This window comes from Lycorma delicatula, chromosome 4 (genome assembly GCF_047948215.1).
Source record: "Lycorma delicatula isolate Av1 chromosome 4, ASM4794821v1, whole genome shotgun sequence".
NCBI lineage: Eukaryota > Metazoa > Arthropoda > Insecta > Hemiptera > Fulgoridae > Lycorma > Lycorma delicatula.
In genome coordinates, this window is record NC_134458.1 from 53,367,275 (window position 1) to 53,389,329 (window position 22,055).

General features: G+C 30.3%; 1 protein-coding gene across 2 annotated transcripts in view; it reads right to left on the bottom strand.

Annotated features, from left to right (window-relative positions):
• Positions 1–5,602: 5,602 nt before the first annotated feature.
• Positions 5,603–22,055, bottom strand: part of didum (dilute class unconventional myosin) — a 164,553-nt gene continuing 148,100 nt past the window's right edge. For both annotated transcript variants that reach the window (XM_075362968.1, XM_075362969.1), the window contains 6 exons: positions 21,386–21,634; positions 13,373–13,609; positions 12,987–13,121; positions 11,865–11,987; positions 10,621–10,737; positions 5,603–9,567 (listed from right to left, as the gene is read on the bottom strand). In XM_075362968.1, coding sequence (XP_075219083.1) covers positions 9,445–9,567; positions 10,621–10,737; positions 11,865–11,987; positions 12,987–13,121; positions 13,373–13,609; positions 21,386–21,634 — 984 coding nt within the window. In that variant the 3' untranslated portion in view covers positions 5,603–9,444. The remainder of the gene's footprint in view (positions 9,568–10,620; positions 10,738–11,864; positions 11,988–12,986; positions 13,122–13,372; positions 13,610–21,385; positions 21,635–22,055) is intronic.

A 22,055-nucleotide genomic window follows, 5' to 3' on the forward strand; every position in this document is an offset into this window, starting at 1 on the left:
AGTAAAAACGTATCATACCTGATCTATCGGCTCCCCAGTTGGTGTTAGTAAGGACTCGCATCATATCTAGAAGTTTGGAACATTTTGTTTTCAATTCTTTTAAATGTTTGACCCCAAGTAAGACGACTATCAAAAAATAAACCTAAAAACTTGACGTAAGTAGAGATAGTAATAGTCTCTCCGTTCAGAAAAATTTGCGGAATAGAAGGGTTTCGTAGCCGAGAAAAAACTACACATTTTGTTTTTTCGGATGAAAATGTGAAACCAGTAATCCTGGACCAAGCTTCAAGGTGAAATATAGTGTTCTGCAGTAGTCTCTCTGCTGTAGGTGCTGAACGGCTTGCAATGTAATGTAATTCCAGCATTACCCTGCATGAGGGAGTGGGTCCCACCACATATGCAGTGAACCCCACACACCCAGTATGTGCGGGCTGCTGGGTGTTTGGTTCTGGCAAATTTCCCATTTCCTACAGAAAACAAAAAAAAAACTTCTTTTTTATATATATAGATGAATTTAATTTTAATCAATGTTTATCTATAAATAGAAATTTAGTCTCCAGTTTGTGGGCTGATTTATTTGACTATTCTGGCTGACCAGTGGTCTGATAAGATTATTTATTTTAGTATTAATTTTCTTTTTAGATGTAATTAAAACTCCTTGTTATTTTTCTTTGATTTTATCTTTGTAATATTACAGTTCACATAACTATTATTTATAATATATTATTATTATTTATATTTATACAGTAAGTATAGAAACTATAGTAATATAAATTTATTTCTATGTATTATTTACTGTTTTTTATACTCCAATTTGCCGTATCACTGGTTTTAGTATGACAACTTTATATATCTATTTATTTTTGACTGATAATTTGTTTACATATTAATGATTTACAATTCTATCTTTATTTGAAAACATTTTTCACTGTGGGTTGGGGTTACAGCACGCGTGCTTATTTTCTATTTTATTCGTCTTTATCTCTTTTCTTTTCGCTTTTTGTAAACTTTTCTGAACTTTTTATTTTAATTAATTTATAATTACGATACTTATTGACAACTTTGATGATGAAATTTCTCATGAGTGTTATAACACTACCGAGGTTGATGATATTGTTAATTTTCAGCCAAAATTTATACTAGAAATATCTGTAACTATTCTCTTAATTTTTTACAAATGAATATTCACTGCCTAAACAAAAACTCTGATGAATTTGGATACATTATTCAAAATTGTTAAACCCAATTTCATATAATAATATTAACAAAAACTTGATTGTTTTATATTAATGACAATGATTATAATTTGAATGGATTATTAATCCATTCAGATAAACATTATATGAGATTATTAAATTATTATTAATTATTCACATATAAATTATATGTTTTGTTTTAATATCTTCAGTCATACATGAGTCGGGTAATCTAAATAAGAGTAATGGGATAAGTATATTTTATAAAGACAAGTAGCAAATAAATCGATTATACTATGAAGTTCTTGAAGCTAATTCGATAATCATATACGTAGTGACACAGGAAAATGATGACAATGCTTAAATTGCACTTTATTGTTCTCCTTCGGCAATATCACAGTGACTGGCCCACTGGCTGCAACTCCAGAATACTGTCAAAACAATACCAATTCAGTATTCGATTGATTACAAAGTTACTGCTTACTTTAATTACAAAATTTTTTTTACAAATTGGTAATTTTATCTTGATTTAATAATAAACATAAACTACACAATAATCAATATACAGTATAAAAAAATAAACATACATAAAAAAAAGAGCAGAAGGAGGAACTAAGAATATTATAGGCATGCAATACTGAGTAATAATGTAGAATAATACAAAATATGAAGGATAATTTATTCAGGCAGCAGAAATTCTGCAATACATTGAAGAATATTTTCAAATAAATCTTTACCTCAAGTATTTAATTTCATTTCGTGCCCATTATCACAGCTTGGATCATTCAGAATGTCTTTGTTTTGAAAGACTGAGTAGCTATTTTATTATTGTGAATGTGGATTGGTCAATTACAGTAAATTAATTTTAGGAAATAAAAATTTCGTTTTCAATAACATCATTAGAACTTTGCTGGTAAGAGTCCACAGAACTGGACGGCATGGCAAAGTCAACGAACTATGTTTATAGTTCTGAACATGACCTAACCTAAAAAGTGAAATGAAAATGGGTAAAAAGATTAAAAAATAAGCATGAAAAAATTATATTTCAGTTCAATTAATTTGTAATAAAGAATACTTTCAAAAAATATCTCAAATTATGTTAGAGAACATTTTTTCTTCCATTTGATGAACCGTGGGACTTATATATATATCACTTTTTTCTCAAAAAGGTGGTTTTACAAATCGTGCCGTTAGGTAGCGTACAAAAACTTGAAAATATAGTTGAAATAATAAAATTTAAAAGAAAATATACTACACCTTGTTTTAATAGTAAATGTTAATTCCCATCACTTCATTAAAAAAATAAATAAAATATGTGTAATACATATATACATTTATACGTAATACATCACATTTACAGAAATAATACAATTCTTATGATTATTTGTTGTTTAATAAATGAAATCGGCCTGGTTAGAGTTTTATAACAAATTTTTCTATTTTTTTCTTCTTATATGGAACACTTAAACATCTTTTATTATCTATTATTATATATCTATTGTCTATCACATATATTTAACATGTATATATATATTTTATTTTGTCTTCAGTCATTTGACTGGTTTGATGCAGCTCTCCAAGATTCCCTATCTAGTGCTAGTCGTTTCATTTCAGTATACCCTCTACATCCTACATCCCTAACAATTTGTTTTATATATTCCAAATGTGGCCTGCCTACACAATTTTTCCCTTCTACCTGTCCTTCCAATATTAAAGCGACTATTCCAGGATGCCTTAGTATGTGGCCTATAAGTCTGTCTCTTCTTTTAACTATATTTTTCCAAATGCTTCTTTCTTCATCTATTTGCCGCAATACCTCTTCGTTTGTCACTTTATCCACCCATCTGATTTTTAACATTCTCCTATAGCACCACATTTCAAAAGCTTCTAATCTTTTCTTCTCAGATACTCCGATCGTCCAAGTTTCACTTCCATATAAAGCGACACTCCAAACATACACTTTCAAAAATCTTTTCCTGACATTTAAATTAATTTTTGATGTAAACAAATTATATTTCTTACTGAAGGCTCGTTTAGCTTGTGCTATTCGGCATTTTATATCGCTCCTGCTTCGTCCATCTTTAGTAATTCTACTTCCCAAATAACAAAATTCTTCTACCTCCATAATCTTTTCTCCTCCTATTTTCACATTCAGCGGTCCATCTTTGTTATTTCTACTACATTTCATTACTTTTGTTTTGTTCTTGTTTATTTTCATGCGATAGTTTTTGCGTAGGACTTCATCTATGCCGTTCATTGTTTCTTCTAAATCCTTTTTACTCTCGGCTAGAATTACTATATCATCAGCAAATCGTAGCATCTTTATCTTTTCACCTTGTACTGTTACTCCGAATCTAAATTGTTCTTTAACATCATTAACTGCTAGTTCCATGTAAAGATTAAAAAGTAACGGCGATAGGGAACATCCTTGTCGGACTCCCTTTCTTATTAGGGCTTCTTTCTTATGTTCTTCAATTGTTATTGTTGCTGTTTGGTTCCTGTACATGTTAGCAACTGTTCTTCTATCTCTGTATTTGAACCCTAATTTTTTTAAAATGCTGAACATTTTATTCCAGTCTACGTTATCGAAAGCCTTTTCTAGGTCTATAAACGCCAAGTATGTGGGTTTGTTTTTCTTTAATCTTCCTTCTACTATTAATCTGAGGCATAAAATTGCTTCCCTTGTCCCTATACTTTTCCTGAAACCAAATTGGTCTTCTCCTAACACTTCTTCCACTCTCCTCTCAATTCTTCTGTATAAAATTCTAATTAAGATTTTTGATGCATGACTAGTTAAACTAATTGTTCTGTATTCTTCACATTTATCTGCCCCTGCTTTCTTTGGTATCATAACTATAACACTTTTTTTGAAGTCTGATGGAAATTCCCCATTTTCATAAATATTACACACCAGTTTGTATAATCTATCAATCGCTTCCTCACCTGCACTGCGCAGTAATTCTACAGGTATTCCGTCTATTCCAGGAGCCTTTCTGCCATTTAAATCTTTTAATGCTCTCTTAAATTCAGATCTCAGTATTGTTTCTCCCATTTCATCCTCCTCAACTTCCTCTTCTTCCTCTATAACACCATTTTCTAATTCATTTCCTCCGTATAACTCTTCAATATATTCCACCCATCTATCGACTTTAACTTTCGTATTATATATTGGTGTACCATCTTTGTTTAATACATTATTAGATTAAATTAAATTAAATTTAACATGTATTTTTATTAAAAAAAATTCAAAATTGATAACAGAAATGTAATGTCTTACCTTTTTTTGATATCAGTATAATTTTGTTAAAAATAGTTTAATTTATATTACAGAAATTTTTGTTTTTTGAGTGGAAGAAATGATATCTGCAAGACTCTTACCATATAGTTTACAATTTCATTGTAATTTTTTTGGTTTACAAATGACAACAATGAATGAAGGCTGTTGCATGAATGATTTCTGATGAATGGAATATTGTAAATAAATTAATTACGGTTCAGTGGAGGTGGTAATGATGCACCATGCGGCGGCTATGATGTCATTCCATCCTATATCAAGGCACATTTATACTACTCCCAACAATATGCAAACTCTGCCACTTAGCCAAAAAGATCCAAACAAAGATTAGTAAAAAAATAAATTTTATCTAATAACAAATCTTAAAAATGAAAGTTGGGATGAAATGTTTAGTGCTAAAATACAACTGTAGATAATTTAGTTTCCAGGGGCAGACTATATTCAGAAATGTTTTCCATATTGGTTTTGCTGCTCAGAGTAAGAAATTGGGATATATTTTTTAAACAGTTAATAAATAGTTTACGGGGATGCTGTGAATAGCCAGTGAATCCATTTCCCTAAGAAGTTTAAAATGTGAAATGCTATCAATTTGGATTTGGCTAAGGCCAAATCCAGAAAAACTGTCAGTCTTTATTTTATGATAGATTTTTTGTGATCTCTATTAAATGAGTAATAGCATCTTAGGTGCATTTTTTCCTGGAAGCCATATTGACTTGTGTGAATTACATTTTAAATAATTTATTAATACTTAATGAAAAATTGTATTTATTTATTATTATGGAAATTTTACAATTTACAACAGTACTGGCACATGCGTGCATGAACACAAATGTGTCTGATCTGAAAACCTATTTACCCCTCTGTAACAGATGTTGATACAAGGAATGTTCACATTGCTTATACACCACCAATAAACTGAAGATCAATTCTGGGAACTCAAAAGAGCTTTTTAAAGTAAATTCATTACTTCTATAATAAGTATCTTTTATTTTCAGATTAAATCTGATGTACATATAATAACCCAGAAAAAATTTAGAATTACTGCTGTACACAGCGAGTGGTAATAACAGAAACAATTGTTTTCTAAATTGAATTCACTTTATTATATTTATCTAAAAATAAATTACATCTATTATTGCACAACAGTTACAACATAATTTACTTTTAATATCAACAGACATGATAGAAGTAAGGAATGTAATTAAATATTAATACTTATTGAAATATTACAAGAGTATAATACAATCATAACATAGAGCTGAATAATAATTCAAGAAAAAACTTTTTCTTGATTATATAATTTTACTATTAAAATAAAAAATCATAATTTCAATATACAATTTAATGTGAAGTGAACACAAATGTAATAAAATATAATTTTTAATAAATAATAAATTTACAAATAGGTAACAAAAACACGTTAATTCTAGTAACTAAAAATACCTTAATTAGTGCTTATAGCAGAAAAATGGCTAACGACTTTTATATCCTTAATGGACTGGAGAGAATGTCTGGATGAAGACGTTAAAAAAATAAAATAGTACAAAAATTTTTCTGTTCCTAGCTAACAGTTAAAAATAAATTGTAAACTGTGCAAGATAAATTGCATATACTTTTGAAGTATTTTAATATATGAAAGCCCAAAATTGTAACAAATTGTCATGTTTATAGTGTAACAATACAAATTCTTAATTCCAACAGTTTGGTTAAACAGATAATATTATTATTATTAATATCACAAGAATGGAATGTATAAAATAATTTTACAGGTTTTATGTCAGTGAAACTAGCCACAACTAATTCATATATACTGTTTAGAAATGAGATTGATGAAAAATATTTAAGCCTATTACTATTTTACTAAGTACATTTATTAAATTAAATACAGTGAGCTCTTCAATTGGGCGCATGATCTACTCCTTGGAACTTATGGGTGTATCAATCACAGGAAAACTTGGTTATAATATCAATAATAATAGTTATTATTATTGATATTTATATTATTAACTCCCCTCCTATATAAAATAAATTTGCTGGTTCTACTTATAAAACATGAAAATTTCATACTTATTGTAACTCTTGATAAAAAAAAATGCCTAGATGATCCAAACATTTTTTAGAACAGTATTAGTGGTTTTCATGTTTATTAAACTAAAGTAGACTAACAACCAATGTTTAAACATAAACTGTGGTTCTGTGACAGTAGGTGAATGGTACTACAGGCAGCAGAAGCGATACTTGGCTTTAAAGTTCGTGTTTATGATATACTTTTATATAGTGCAGAGATACAGTGATGAAAATATTTTTGTTTTTTAGCTTATTTTTTCTGTTTAATTCAAAATGTAACTTTTGCTAGGATTTAATATCAGTAAATACGATTAGGTCAAAACCCATAATATTTCTTGTGCAGCCAGGTAAAAATTAAATAAATTACTGACTATTAATAATTTTAAAATTAAGAATTATAATAGCCAAATTAAATTAAAAACACAAAAAACACTGCAATTTCATTCAGACATCTTAGACTACTGACTAGAAAGTAAATAATCTAGGTCCTCTTGAAATCTAAACAAATCAAGAGGAAATGCGGTTCAATACTATTGTGTTAGGTTTTAATTAATTTTTAAGAGAAAAATTCATTTCTAACATTTTTGTCATCTATAAAGATAGGATTGTATTTACGAATATATATATATATATATATATATATATATATATATCAGGAGTGAATGTTTAGAATACTGTTGTGCACTACTGGGTGTTATTAAATTAAATGTAGCACATCAAAATAAAAAGAATATATATATATTTTTTTCAGACATTATACTACCACTGCATCAAATAAATTATTTTAAAAACAAATATTTAAATCCACCAGATACAGTTCAAGTAAAAGGTAAGAACACTCAACTTATGAAAATATCTCACCTTTAATGGTAATCATTATCTTATCATGGTAGATGTAAGAGGTTTTAATTATTACACTAGTATATATATATATATATATATATAGTAATGACTTTAAAATTTTAACCATATATCTTAATTTATAATTGTATGTAATTTATAAAATTTGTCTGTTGATGATGGTGTAAAACTATGAAAGCATTATAGGTAGGTGAGTGTTCTCACCTTTTATTTGAACTGTATCTGTTTTTCCATCTTGAAGCAATGCAATGATTTCACTTTAACACACTTCTAAAACTGTAAAACATTCCTGAATTAAGGCTTCATAGAATTTTGCAGTAGTTTTTGAGACTGCCCTGAATATGCAAACATCACAATAAATTACTACAGATTAATACAAAGAAAAATAACTATCTGTAATAATGAATGTTACTTCTAGAACCAAATTTCCAGTATTATAAAAAAAATGAAACATAAAGTGAAGTCTCTTATCGCTATATGAACTGTGATGAATACTCTACTTCACTGACATGTAGTACAGCATAGAATACTCTGTTGACTTTCCAACTGTTTTAGATTAATATTATGTTATTAGGGAAAACAATAAAGTGATGTAATCTTCTGAGAGGCTGGCAGATCCTCTGTACATTGATTGATCCCTCCCTCCCCTCCCTCAATTTATCCTTGATTTCTTCTTTTCTGAATAGAAACCACTGAAACTAGATCAGACACCTCACTGGCATCATCTGAAATTGGGGGGGGGGGGAGCTACTTCTTCTATAATGGACCTTTGACAAGGGTGAGATTTACCTTTCAGCTTGTCAGGTGACTCCTTTCCTATTCAGGGATTGCATGTAAGCTGAGATGCCTGTCGTGCTAAAGCTAGACTTTCAACTCTTATAATGTATAACTTAGTTTAATTAACATTTCAAAAACATTTAGATGGACCAAATAAATGTTTTAGCCAGTACTATTTTCACAACTTTAAGCAAATTAATTTTGTGAGTTACTTTATATAAAAATTTAATTTCATATTACTTCTAAAAATCTTTTTTATTTATAATTTTTATAATTAGTAACATGTTCTAATAGAATGAATGTGTAATTTTACATAACAAGTCAGATAATGACTTTTTCTTCAAAACTTTGAAAAATGTTACAGCAGAGTTTTGCTGCAGGTAATCTTTACAATGTGATCAATAGATCATGTCATTAAGAGTTGCCATATGTAAGGTGATGAATATTTTGCATAGAGCTTAGAAAAAAATAAAATATTTAATTGTTGATAGAAATTACCAAAAGGAAAATCTAAACAATGTTTTCCTCAGTGCCAAAAAGAAAGCACAGATACAAGCAGAATCAAATTCAAATAATTTTGAATTAAAACTGTAAAAAGATTATTACTGTGCAAGATAAAATATTTAATTAAATTTTTATAATGTACTGAAATTTTCAATGAGTGCAAATAATCTTTTTATAAATCCAATATCTCAATAAAGCTGTAGCGTATTTAGTAACTAGGTGATTAATTTTATTTATAAATTAATGACTGAAAGCAAAAGAATATCAACTCCAAGAACTAGAACTTAATCTAAATTGATATTATATATATATTTATATACACATAAACATTTTATATGATGTTCTCTTAACAAATAAATAAATAAAATATACCTCACATTAAGTATAATTAACTACATGGAGGCAGCAATACTATATAACAAAAAAGCATGCTTAAATCTGTATAATTTTATAAGTGTGTTACTTGTACATATGTATATTAATTCAAATGAATTGTCATAACATTGTGTTAAATATTTAATAGTGATTCAAAAACCAATAATTACATAAATTCATTTCCTCGATCAACAACTCAGTTTTTTTTAACGGTAATAGTTTCTAAATATTTATAATTACAGCTTTACAAATGCTGCCTAAATGTTCATTGTTACATACAAAATGTATATATTAAATATTTTAATCACTAATCATATAGTAAAAGAAAAAATTTGTTGTGCATAGCTTAATTTCTTGAAATCAATTTGTTTAAACCTTCTTCAACATCGGGAGGTTAAGTACTTCTGGTATCTCAATGTCTTCCAAACGAATGTTCGATGGATTAAAAGGGAATCTCACAGGAAAATTGAATTTAGTATCCATTAATAAAGGCTGTAAAACATAAAAATACATGTATCAATAAACATATAATAAAAAGAAAGAGAACAAAGATGGATGAATGAGTGCTAAGGAAACAAAATGAAAAAACCCTTACTGAATACTGTTTCAATTAAATTATTAAGAGACTTCAGTCATAATAAAACTTTCACTCATGGGAATATTTTAGGGAATTTATGATTCTGGAATATTTTACAACTAAATAAGATACAAGTAAAAAAAAAAGAAGATTTAAAGGATTTAAAAAGAAATTTTTTTCAGAAGCCTAGCATCCAATAATGCTATCACCAACAGTTAACTGATGAATTTGAAGGGTTCAGTTCATCAGGTAAGCTGAAGCTTATAAATTGGCAATAAATGGCAGTGATTTTAATAAAGACAGAAAAATTATTTTTCAATTTGATCACTTGCTGTTTTTTTATATATAGGTCTATTATATATATTTTTTATATATAATAGGTCTATTACAAAAGCACTGCCTATTACAGCATGGAAACAGGTTCTAGAGAACTTTATTAAAATATGAATGATTTTACGCTCTAAATACTGTTCCTTATCTCAGTACCAAGTGGAATAATTTGTCATATTATTAACTGTTTTTTATCCTGTACATATAATCTTGTATTTTTTCTGGCTAAGTTTTATGTAGTGACTAGCGAGAACTTAAATAATAAAGAATTTTATAGTCAAAATATACGGGGGTAAATCAAATATAATTTATTTTTCTACATAGTTTCATGCTTTAGAAATACATGTGTGCATTAAAAACATTTAACGTTAATATGAACATTTACAATAACATTATCCCTCAATTTGAAGGGTAATTAATTACTTTAAGGAAATATCCATTAGTAAACCTTTGCCAACTTTCACATAAATTTTCTGTAAACATTCCTATTCATACTGATTCACACTCGACCTCTGCTTCTAAAATGTCTAGAATCTAAAGTTGGAAATAATCCCAATAATTTCATGAAATTATGATAAATAATGAACAATAGACTCTAAAAGATGCAATTTTATCTATGTAAATATCAATTCAGTTACCTTATCATGGGAATCTCCTCTTCCTTTAAGATGTTGTGAAATTTTTCTTATAAAGGAAACAGGTACACGTTCTTCAAAGTCATCAGCAGGAGTATACAGGTTCAGCAATTTAATTATCTGTAATAAAATAAACAATTTAATCAGTAAATAGGAAATAAACACACCACAGTAACCGATGGATTGATGCATACAATTATTTCTTCAGATTTCAAACCGATGATTAACAGAATAATTGTTTGAGAAGCTAGTTAATAAAGCTAGTTGCTTTGATTTTAGGGCATCTCCATTAGTAACTGGATCAACTTATACGTACATCTACTAGACTAATGTTATTTTTGTTTATTTTATCTTATTCCTGCTGTTATTAAAAAAAAAATAAAAATAACTCATTTAGATGAAACCATCAATCAAACCAATAAACTTGTTTGCTGATAACATTATTTTAAAGAGCAAACAATTATAAAAAAAATTTAAAAAAAAGCTAAATCAATTTTTTACATGATGACATCACTAGAAACAGCTGGTCATAAATGTCTTCCTTTTGCATCGTTATTCTCATTTAGTAGATTATATTCCAACTTTGAGTACTTATTTTTCAATATTGCTGTACTAAAACAATATAAGTATCTTTCTCCTAATCTCATATCATCTGTTATAATATCCATACCTTACAATTTTTGTATGTTGTTTTATCAGAAAAGAAAAGAGAAAGTTAATAATCACTCCAGATGACTTGTGTAATTTTACTTTACTCGCTACATTCAATTATTAAAATCAGACACTAATTATTGTATACAATTATAAAGAAAAAGTAATCTGTTAGATCATTTATTATAACAAAACATCCATGTGGTAGACATAGCAAATGTAAAGAAATTTTACAGACTGTGCACTGGACATGCCAGATGAAAGGATGTATTTCTTTGCTTAAATACTATTTTCACAAAAATATTAATGTACTCTTGTATTCAAGCATGAATATGAACTAGAAATGAAAAAAAAAAATTAGTGCATATGAGTTGTGTATACAAATATGCCAATGAAAGTGATATCAGGTATGTAAGGAAATTATTATAAATTAAACCATATAATTATGTCAAGAAATAAGTAATTAAAATTTACAGCAAGTAACAGTAAACAGTCTGCAATATTTAATACAAATTTTATATAAACAGATTATAATCTACAAAATTAATCAAAGAAATACCCTTCTTAAAATCTGTAGACATGAATTAAGTATTTACCTGTTGAGGTGACATCTTGTTGCACATTTCACAAGCTGTAACAACATCATCATCAGTCTTGCGAGACTGTAGTAACTGGGAGGCCTGAATTATTGGAGCAAGTGTTTCCAGTATTTGAGGATGCTAAAAGAATAGTAATATTTACTTTAGAAATAAAATTTAAAGTTGCAGATTTAACACAGACGTTTACAAAAATACACATAAAACATAACAACACTCAAATACATATATAACGTATAAAGGAATGCAATAGAAAAAAGTGTCTTTTTTTTCAAAGTACACTTGTCAGTAAAAAATCTAATTAAAAACTTGACTACTCAGCATAGTGAAAAGTTTGAATTACTGGGAGTCAGAGTTTTGGTAAATATTGAGAAATCATAAATTACATCAGTTTAATAAGATAAAGATTATTCTTATTGAAAATGGAGTAACTGATTCTTATTTTACTTATACATCAATTTTTTATTTATTAATCCTTATGATGTTACATAAATCTCATAAACAAATATTTGTGTGTTAATTTTAAATGAACAAGCCAGAAAACTTACATGCACTGCGATTATTTTATGAAGAGGGTTAGGGTTATTTCAATTAATAAAAAGTAAAATGAAAGTAGATAAAAAAGTAGTAGTAAAAAGTGAAAGTAGTAGTAAATTTAAATGAAAATATTGTTTGATACAGGCTCCTTCAACTCTTGATTGACTTACTGAGAAGTTAGGACTAAAGGGTTTCAGATTATACCATACACTGTACAATATTAAATTATATTTCATACTTGTAGCATACAAAAGAATATTTACTCTTAAACAACAGAAAAATATGAAGTTGTTACTTGGAATATAAAGAAATACATTCAAGGTGTTTAAGAAACTAAAAAAAACTAAAATATTAAAATAAATGTCAACAAAAAACAAATATTAGTTTCATAGATATGGCTCACTGTTTTGGTATTAATTACAAAAATGCTATTTTGTTTTCATTTTGGAGATGGTTAAAAATCATATGCATGTTTTTGAAGTGAGCTCATTTCCAGAAGAGGATTGGCTACAAACTAACTAAAATTAGGCAAAGTTGACACGTTCAAAAGTTGAACTGTTGCCATGTTCAAATAATTATAATTACCTGAAGTTTTTGATCCCTCGCCCACTGTTCCAAATGTGAAAGGTTATATCTTATTTGCATTCCTTTGCTCCAATGGCATAGATCTTTTCTGAGCAAGAGGTTGTTTAATGAACTTGCACAAATGTAGTAAAACAGCTAGAAAAAATTTATATAATATTAGTCAATTTTATCACATATGTTCTGGACTCATTACAATATTTAAATAAATTTATATAATATATAAAAACAAACTTATATAATTGTTTGCTGGTGATTACTGCTTTGGGTTGTATTTTTATACTACTATATCAGTAGTAGTATTAAATGACAATTTTTTTTTTATAATACTAGCAAATTCTAATTATTAAGACTTTTGTCAATTATGTTAAAAAAACGAAATAAATTACCTGCTGGAAAACTTGGGTTATAAGTTCAGGATCAACTGCATGGCATACTAAAACTCTATGAAAAGATGTTAATTCCTGTAGTAGTAAATCGAGTGAATGTTGTACTGTAACTGATGATTCAGTGACAGATGGAGCACGGGGTCGTACAGATCCAGATAAACCTGAAATTGCCTCATGCTCCAAGATAGCTGGAATTGCTTTGGGTTGAATTTTTGATTCTGTGTATCTGATAACACCCTAAAAAAAATTCACAATCAATAATTAAAATTCTCTTCATTAATGGCAGAGTTATATTAATATTCAACAAGATAAAACCATTTTATATAAAAATAATATATAATAAAAATTAAAATCTATGCTGTTTATTTCTTAATCTAGTGGTAACAATAAACTGTGTACAGAATGCACTTATGTATAGAACTAATTCAAGTTTGTTTGAAGCCCTTGTACAATACCAAGTGACTGGTAACTTATTTATTGACTATTTCAGCTGAAGCTATTTTTGATTAAACATAAATTTGAAAGTACTGAGTGAAATTAGAGAATGATTAAATTGGCTGGTAGAAGATATGCACTAGGTTGGTATATAAATTCTTATAAGATAATATGTGTACCTGAATTTTTATGGGGGATGATGACTCCGATTATTGTTGTGGGGGGGGGGAGGGATAATGACAATGAAATGGAAGATATAACAGATGATAATATTATTGATTGGCGTTGAAAATATAAATCCTGAAGAACTTATTAGTGATAACAATAACGATGCAGTGTAAATAGAAATAAAAAGCAGTTAAAAGAAAAACTGAAATATACATGGACTAATGAACCACCTGACTTAAAGAAAATCAACTTAACTGGAAATTCTGGTATACTTCACAACATACCAAATGAAGACAAGCCTATTGATTTCTTGAATCCATTTGACAAGTTTTTTGATCTTATTTTAAAGGAAACAAAATTATATGCTAGTAATTTAAAAAATAAAATTCCCAAGCCCAATAAATCAAAATATCCAAATTCACCTGTGTTATCTAGGAAAGAAGTAAAGAGGGAAGAGTTGCAAATATTTCTTGATCTTCTACTTCATATGGGAAATATTAGACTGAATTGTTTGAAAGATTACTGGCTTACTCATTGCATAAGATATACAATAATTTATGTTTCCATAATTACATGGGGAGAAATACATACATAACAATTTTGAGGTACCTTCATTTCTGTCACAATCCTAAAACAGGAGAAGTTATAACTGCCTGTTTGTATAAAATAAGGCCCTTACTGGAGTTATTTAATAACAAAATGAGTGCACTGTATTATCCTAAAAAAGAATAGTGCATTGATGAATCTATGATTTTATGGCGTGATCATTTGATCTTTCGTCAATATATAAAAAACAAAAAACTTAAATACAGTATCAAACTTTATTTACTGACCAAACCTATGGAACAATTTTCAAAGTATCCATCTATACTGTCATTTTAGATGATATGGGTGGACAAAGCCATGCTGCTAATGTTGTCTTACACCTGATGAAAGAAAACTTAAGGTCCAGACCCCCAATTTACATGGATCTTTTTTATAATTCATTTCATCAATCTAAAAAATTGTTAGAAATGGATACATACACGACTGGTACTTTTCGAAAAGTCTGAAAGATAAACCTATAAATGTTGCTGGAGCAAAACTTAAGACTTGGGAATCTATGTCAGTATTCAGAAGGGGTAGGAATTTGTAAATGGCGAGACAAAAGAAACATCATGTTCTTAACTACTGAATTCGAAAACGTACTTATAGAGACCAAAAATGTAAGAGGACAAAAGAAAATGATATAAATATATGCAATATATAATATGCAGTATATAATAAATATGTCAGGCACAGATCATAAAAATCAGATGTTATCATATTATCACAGCGCCTGAAAAATGATGAAAGATGAAACTTATTACAAGAAAAGAAATTTATTACTGGTTGATTATAATATTTCAAGAATAATAACAAACCTGCATGTTTTTTTTGTGTTCATCAGCTTATATTTATGTTGCCTAACTTACATAAACTTTTTTTAAACAAGATGACATGATTTTATAAAGAGGATAACTAATTTTAAAATATGTCATGGAGGTTACTAGGTTATTCTCCAACATATAATAAATTTATCTATCATTTTAACTTTGAAGTCATTAGAAGTTTCTCTTTTGCTTAAATGTATTTTTATGTTCGGGTATCTTGTAAAAATACGCCAGTATAAAAAACTATTTTTTCATATTATTGAGGTGATACTAAATTCTCTCAAACTTTATTTGCAAGTACAAAAATTCCTTTTCATGATTTCTGATTGGCTGTAATACAGGAATTGTTACAAAAGTTCAACATGAAAGGAAATAGTGCCTGGCCCAACCGTTCAAGGAAATCATTTCGTCAGCAAATGTGAAGACAGTGAAAAACAAGGTCACACTTTGGAAAAAATGCTGTCAATATGATAAAAATGTTTGCAGGAGAGTATGGCCATAGGCGACGACTGCACTGGTGAGATGTTGGATCTACTCTGCCGAAAAGATGGCGAAAGAAAAAGGAGGTAACCAGATCCAGGTAGTGGACAGGAGAGAGTGTGTGTAAAAGACAAGAGATGTGTGCATGTATTAGTAAGGGGACGAAAAAATAACGGGTGTATGAAAAGGGTAGTCAGAAATAACTCGATAGAAGAATGGGCGCGGTCGCTAAGGATGACGGAGGGAGGGTCGAACACAAGAACAAATAATAAAAACAGGTGGTTTTGACAGACATAAAAATTCGAAACAAAGCGAAGTTTAACATTCCAGTAATAACACAACGTGACCCACCCAAGCTTGGAATTTGTAGAAAATAACGGAAACTTTATGCCAGAATGGTGTAAACATACTGGGGGGCGAGCGAGCAGAATCATGAAGAGAAGACCAGAGGATGAATCTTATTTACAGGACGAGTGATGAAACCAGAAGAGAGTTTGATACGGACGACATGGCAGATACCATCCTTACCAGGAAATGTTTCCGAGATGACACCAATGGGCCAACGCAGAGGAAGAGTATTGGAGGATTTCAACATGACGAGGTCACCAGCAGCAAGATTGGGTTGGGATTTGTTCCATTTGGAACGAGAGGTGAGCTCATGAAGGTACTCCTTGGACCATCGATTCCAGAAATTTTGAATTTTTTGCTGTAGAAGAGTCCATCGAACACGAAGAGAGAGGTTCGAATCAATGGGTTTTTCGGTAAGAGGATGCGGAGTTGAAAGAACGGATTTGAGAAGTAGTTTTCTTGGGCTTAGAAAGAGGTATGCGATTGATAGGAACGTGGACGGCTGGTGGACCATTCCACCAGGAATCGCAAGAAGGAAGCTGTGAGGCAGATGTTCCTTGAGACGCGATGTCAGAAGGTTTACTTGAAGATTTTACAGAATGAGGTGAAGTAGTTTCCAAAGTTTGTTTAACACGGTTAGCCTCGTAGGTCCGTAACCTGTATGATCTGTTGCGGTTGTTAGCCACGGTTGTAGCGTCTGAAGCAAGAGTTGAAGCGACAGCGTATCGTTCTTCAGGACTTCGAGGGGTTTTAGAGTGAAATGGATGCTCATATCGTTGATCATCCGGATTGGGAGGCTGGGCATACATAACTTCCTCGGTTTCCCTACATTTATGAAAAGTGTCGCCAACAGAGTCTTCTTGTGAAATTACAGTGTTAAAGAAGAAAGTAGATTCTTCAGACGGCGAATTGAACAATTCGGAGGTGTTGCCGATGATTATCCATCCAAAGACAGTGTTGAGCGCAGAAGGAAATCCGGATTCTTGAATGTTGCCGGAAGGCGCCAAAACATGGCAGAACAGGTCACTACCAATAAGAAGGTCAATAGGCGAGGAAAAACAAAACGTCGGGTCAGCGAGATGGAGATGATGAAATTTGTGGGCGACTGAAGGGGATAAGGTATGCGAAGGAAGATTACCAGAAATATTAGGAAGAACAAGTGCCTTAGATTGAAAGGTCCCTTTGAATTGAGGTAAGGCGTGAATTTTAATGTTGGCGGTACCAAGGACAGAAGCATGGGTAGAGGAAATACCGGAATGGCGTATTTGAGAATTTTCCAAAGGAAGAGCGAGTCGGGAAAGACAATCTTTGGTAATTAGGGTACATTGTGAACCGGAGTCCAAAACGGCAAGGACTGTATGCAGTTTACTGAATGAGTCTTCTAAAGAGACGATGGCAGTGCCAAGCAGCACAGTCGAAGACTGTTCACAAGAGGAATGACTGGAAAAACAAGTTGCGTTGGGGTCAGACTGCGGTGAAATTGGAGTAGAACTGATACGAGCGGAATGAGTGACGGGTGAATTATTCGAGAGAAAATTAGGGGCTAGAGTGACGGAAGGTGTCGTGGGAGTAGGTGTGATTACAGAGGGTGAGGGGCAAGCGTTATGAGCAGAATGACAACCAGATAGAGTGGGGGTATGTGGGCGTAGAGACGAGCGATGGGAAGATTGAAAATTACTGGAAGACTGAGAGGGACAATTCTGTGTAATATTTTGCCGGGAAAAAGTGGGAGATGGAGGAGTGGTACAACGACCTGAAGATGAAAAGCATTTCAAAGTGCTGTCATTTGAAATTCCGAAGAGAGCGATGTTACTCTTTTGACACAGTAAAGTATGATGCGAAGAGTTATTACATTTTCTGCAGTTAAATTTTGACGTACAAGTTTTCGGCGAATGAGAGCCCAAACAGTGGAAGCAACGATCATTTTTTCGTAACCAGGCGATTTTTTGTTCATGTGACAAAGTTTGAAATTGTTTACAGCCATAAATGCGATGAGAGTCTGCACATACCGGACAGCTGCCAGATGGAGTGTGGTTTTGAACAAAGAAGGACTTTATCGGTTTGGAGAATTTTGATGTTTGAGGATTAGCGTTATTAAAGTACGTAGGATTTTTAGGTGAACTCGAGGGAAATTTTTCAGAAAAGGTGACATCGGCGTCAAGGCTTTTGGAAATTTTTTCCTCAACCGTGAGAAATTCAATCAACTCTTCGTATGTGGGTACGCTTGACGAAGCGATACGATTTTCAAAACGCGTTCGAACATTGGCGGGGAGTTTTTCTAAATCAAGCTGCAGAAGAAGAAAATTTTCTAAGTTTATGTTGAGACTTTTCAACGCATTAATAGAAGAAATGTACGTTGCCTTAAAATTAGAGAGATAATTTTTACGATCATTGGACTGAAAACATTTAATACGACTGTAAAAGCTATTTAGAAGAGAACGTTTATTGTCATATCTAGAAATCAAAATGTCATAAGCGACTTGATAATTTTCCGCAGAAATGGGAAGAGATTCAATTAATAGGAGCGCATTACCAGATAAATGTGTCCTTAGAATTTGCAGTTTTTGTTCAGAAGATAACTGTGAATTTTCATGGACGGAACCTTTGAACAGATTGTGGAAGTTTATCCAGTCGTGGAAATTTCCAGAAAAAATGGGAATTTTAAATCTCGGAGTCTCTAATAAGGAATGAAAAACTGGTTTGATATTCTGTTTGAAATCGGGTGTTTCTGGTTTTATAAGTTTAATTGGACAAAACAATGAATCCCATTCGGTGCTGATTAAGTTTACATCACAGATTTCTGACTGGTTTTTTATTTCTGAGTTATTAATAAGAATTTCATCGATGATATCATAAAACTGTTGGTCGAGGGCTTTGATATCATCATCAAATTGTTTACTAGATACAGAAATTCCGTGAGAGTTGACAATTCTCCTTAGTTTGTTAACACGAAGCTGCGCTTTGGCTAACAGCGCAGCGTTAGCTGAAATAATGGTAGCCTGAGTACGAGTCATGTTTTGTATTAAGTTTACAATAAATATTCAAATAGTAAGATTAGATACAATATGAAATGCCACTCTTAAAATAACAACTTAATTATACAACAATAATAATATAAAATCTGAAAGAATTTTTTATCAGAGAATTAATACATAAAATAATTGCTATATTCAATTATCACAAACAATAAGTAATCATATAATTACTGTAACTAGTAGTTGTCGTTTACAACTTTCATGACATCATTACTTTCAGTAACATGCTTAAAAACAATACAATATAAGATATTCTAAATTTGAGAGAACAATTTAAATTATTTATATAATAGAAATAAAAGTTTAGATCAAAATAATATATAATAATAATAAAAGTTTAGATCAAAAAATATTTGAAAGAGATTTTATGACAAATATTTACTTTAAGAAATATAGTATGAACTTTAAATCCGGAATTATATCCGGCCCGGAGGACCAAAAACAACTAGCTATGTTGGGTAAAGTTAACAAAAAACACACAGCTAGTATTTGCCAAAAGAAATTGGACTTTATTGAAACCAAATGAATTTATGTTATAATTATAATCTTAAAACATAACAGGAAATTATGAAATTAGCATGACTTAATACTACTTAATATATCAGCTGAATTAACAAATGAATAATGCTGTTAAATACAAAAATACATGAATAAACCTTTATGAATACACAGTGTAACAGAGTCGAAAAATAAGAGAGTTGTTTACAATAATTTCAGTATAGAAGGCGTTAAATCACAATATAAACACATTAAAATACATAATAATATAAATAGAATTTATTCTAATAGTAAGTTTTCTTGAAAGTATTAAGTTACAAAGAAGCACATAAACATAACTTCATATCCGGAGTAATTGTCTTTAGATTAATTTAAGAAAATATGAATTCAGTGCATGAATAGGTAAGAATTAATCTCAGCGATTAACAAGTTAAATTAGATTAAATGAGAGAGTTGATTGCAATAAAAACCTTTCAAGTAAAGGTAATTTGCTCTGAGTAACTGACGTTTGAACACAAACTTTTGATGAACAACACGAAATGTAATAATTGTTATCAATAATAACATATGAAATATATCGCACATAAGTTTTATAATTCTGAAGTAGTGTTTAAATTAAAAGTAGATTTGATGAGAACCATAGTTTGCATTTACTAACCCATAAAATGGGCTACACATGAACAAGGATAACATAAACGTTTAATATGAATAATAATGAATAATTTGCACTTGCCTGTATCACAAACAAATATTAGCCAGAGATGAACTCGTAAAAGCAAGTACAGATGAATACATATGTAATCCTGGGCGTAGTCCGCACGGTGTATCAGGAATACAGAGGTGTGATGTGGTTTGGTGGTAGAATGATGCGTAGAATCTCAGATGTGTAGTGACGAGTTTTGAGATTCTGCTTGAATGAGAATGTTACCACAAAGTTTGCAGGAGAGTATGGCCATAGGCGACTGCACTGGTGAGATGTTGGATCTACTCTGCCGAAAAGATGGCGAAAGAAAAAGGGGGTAACCAGATCCAGGTAGTGGACAGGAGAGAGTGTGTGTAAAAGACAAGAGATGTGTGCATGTATTAGTAAGGGGACGAAAAAATAACGGGTGTATGAAAAGGGTAGTCAGAAATAACTCGATAGAAGAATGGGCGCGGTCGCTAAGGATGACGGAGGGAGGGTCGAACACAAGAACAAATAATAAAAACAGGTGGTTTTGACAGACACAAAAATTCGAAACAAAGCGAAGTTTAACATTCCAGTAATAACACAACGGGACCCACCCTAGCTTGGAATTCGTAGAAAATAACGGAAACTTTATGCCAGAATGGCGTAAACAATTATCATTCACGGAACCAGATGCCAAAGAGGCGTTTTTGAAAAATTATCACTAAAAATGTAAAATATATTAAACTTTATTCATAAATGTAGGTTACATTCATAATTAAATAAAAAAAAAGAAAATTGCATAAATTGAGTTTTTTGTTGAGTATGATAATTTCACCTTGGCTCTGAACGTGTTAAATCAAATAAGGATTAATTTCTAGATTACATTAGCACCATAAAAAAAAGCTACAAACAAATATAGAGAAACTAAAAAAACAATTTTAAATTTCAAAAAAGCTTCATGTAATACCTGATATATCCAGACAGCCGTATCACTCATTACTTGTCTATATTCTGAGAGATCAAAATTTCTGAGGCACTGTTCATTTTGAGTCACTGTATTTTCTTCTTTAAATGCTTTATCACCACTGTACTGTTTCAGATTGTGCAATAGCCTTAAAGTATTTGATAGCCATAATACCATAGTTTCAAATTCATTTATTCGTCTTCGTATAACTTTTTTCACCATATTTATATAACCAATGAGCAAGGCTCTCACCTATAAATCAGTAACAACTTTTATAGTAATCATTAATGCTTGCATAATAATAAATAAATAACAATAAAAAAATTAGAGCATTGAAAAAAAAAATTAAATGTACTAATGTACATGGAAAGTTGAAATATGATGCACTCTTTTTGCAATGTATGAAGGAAATAAAAATATTTACTATTAAAAAAATTAAGTGATTTTTTTTTCTACCATATTGTAAAATTTAATATGATCATTATAAAATAAGCATAGTCAACATTAGTAGTTAACAAAATACTGTCAAAACCATAATTTGGCATCTATTATTATTTTAAAACAACTGATTGCGAGCTATTTTAAAATATACAACTACAGGAAGTCCTGATAAAATGGAAATTTCTAAAAACAAGGTTAAGACATAAGATATCTGATTTCATAGGTTGTGAAC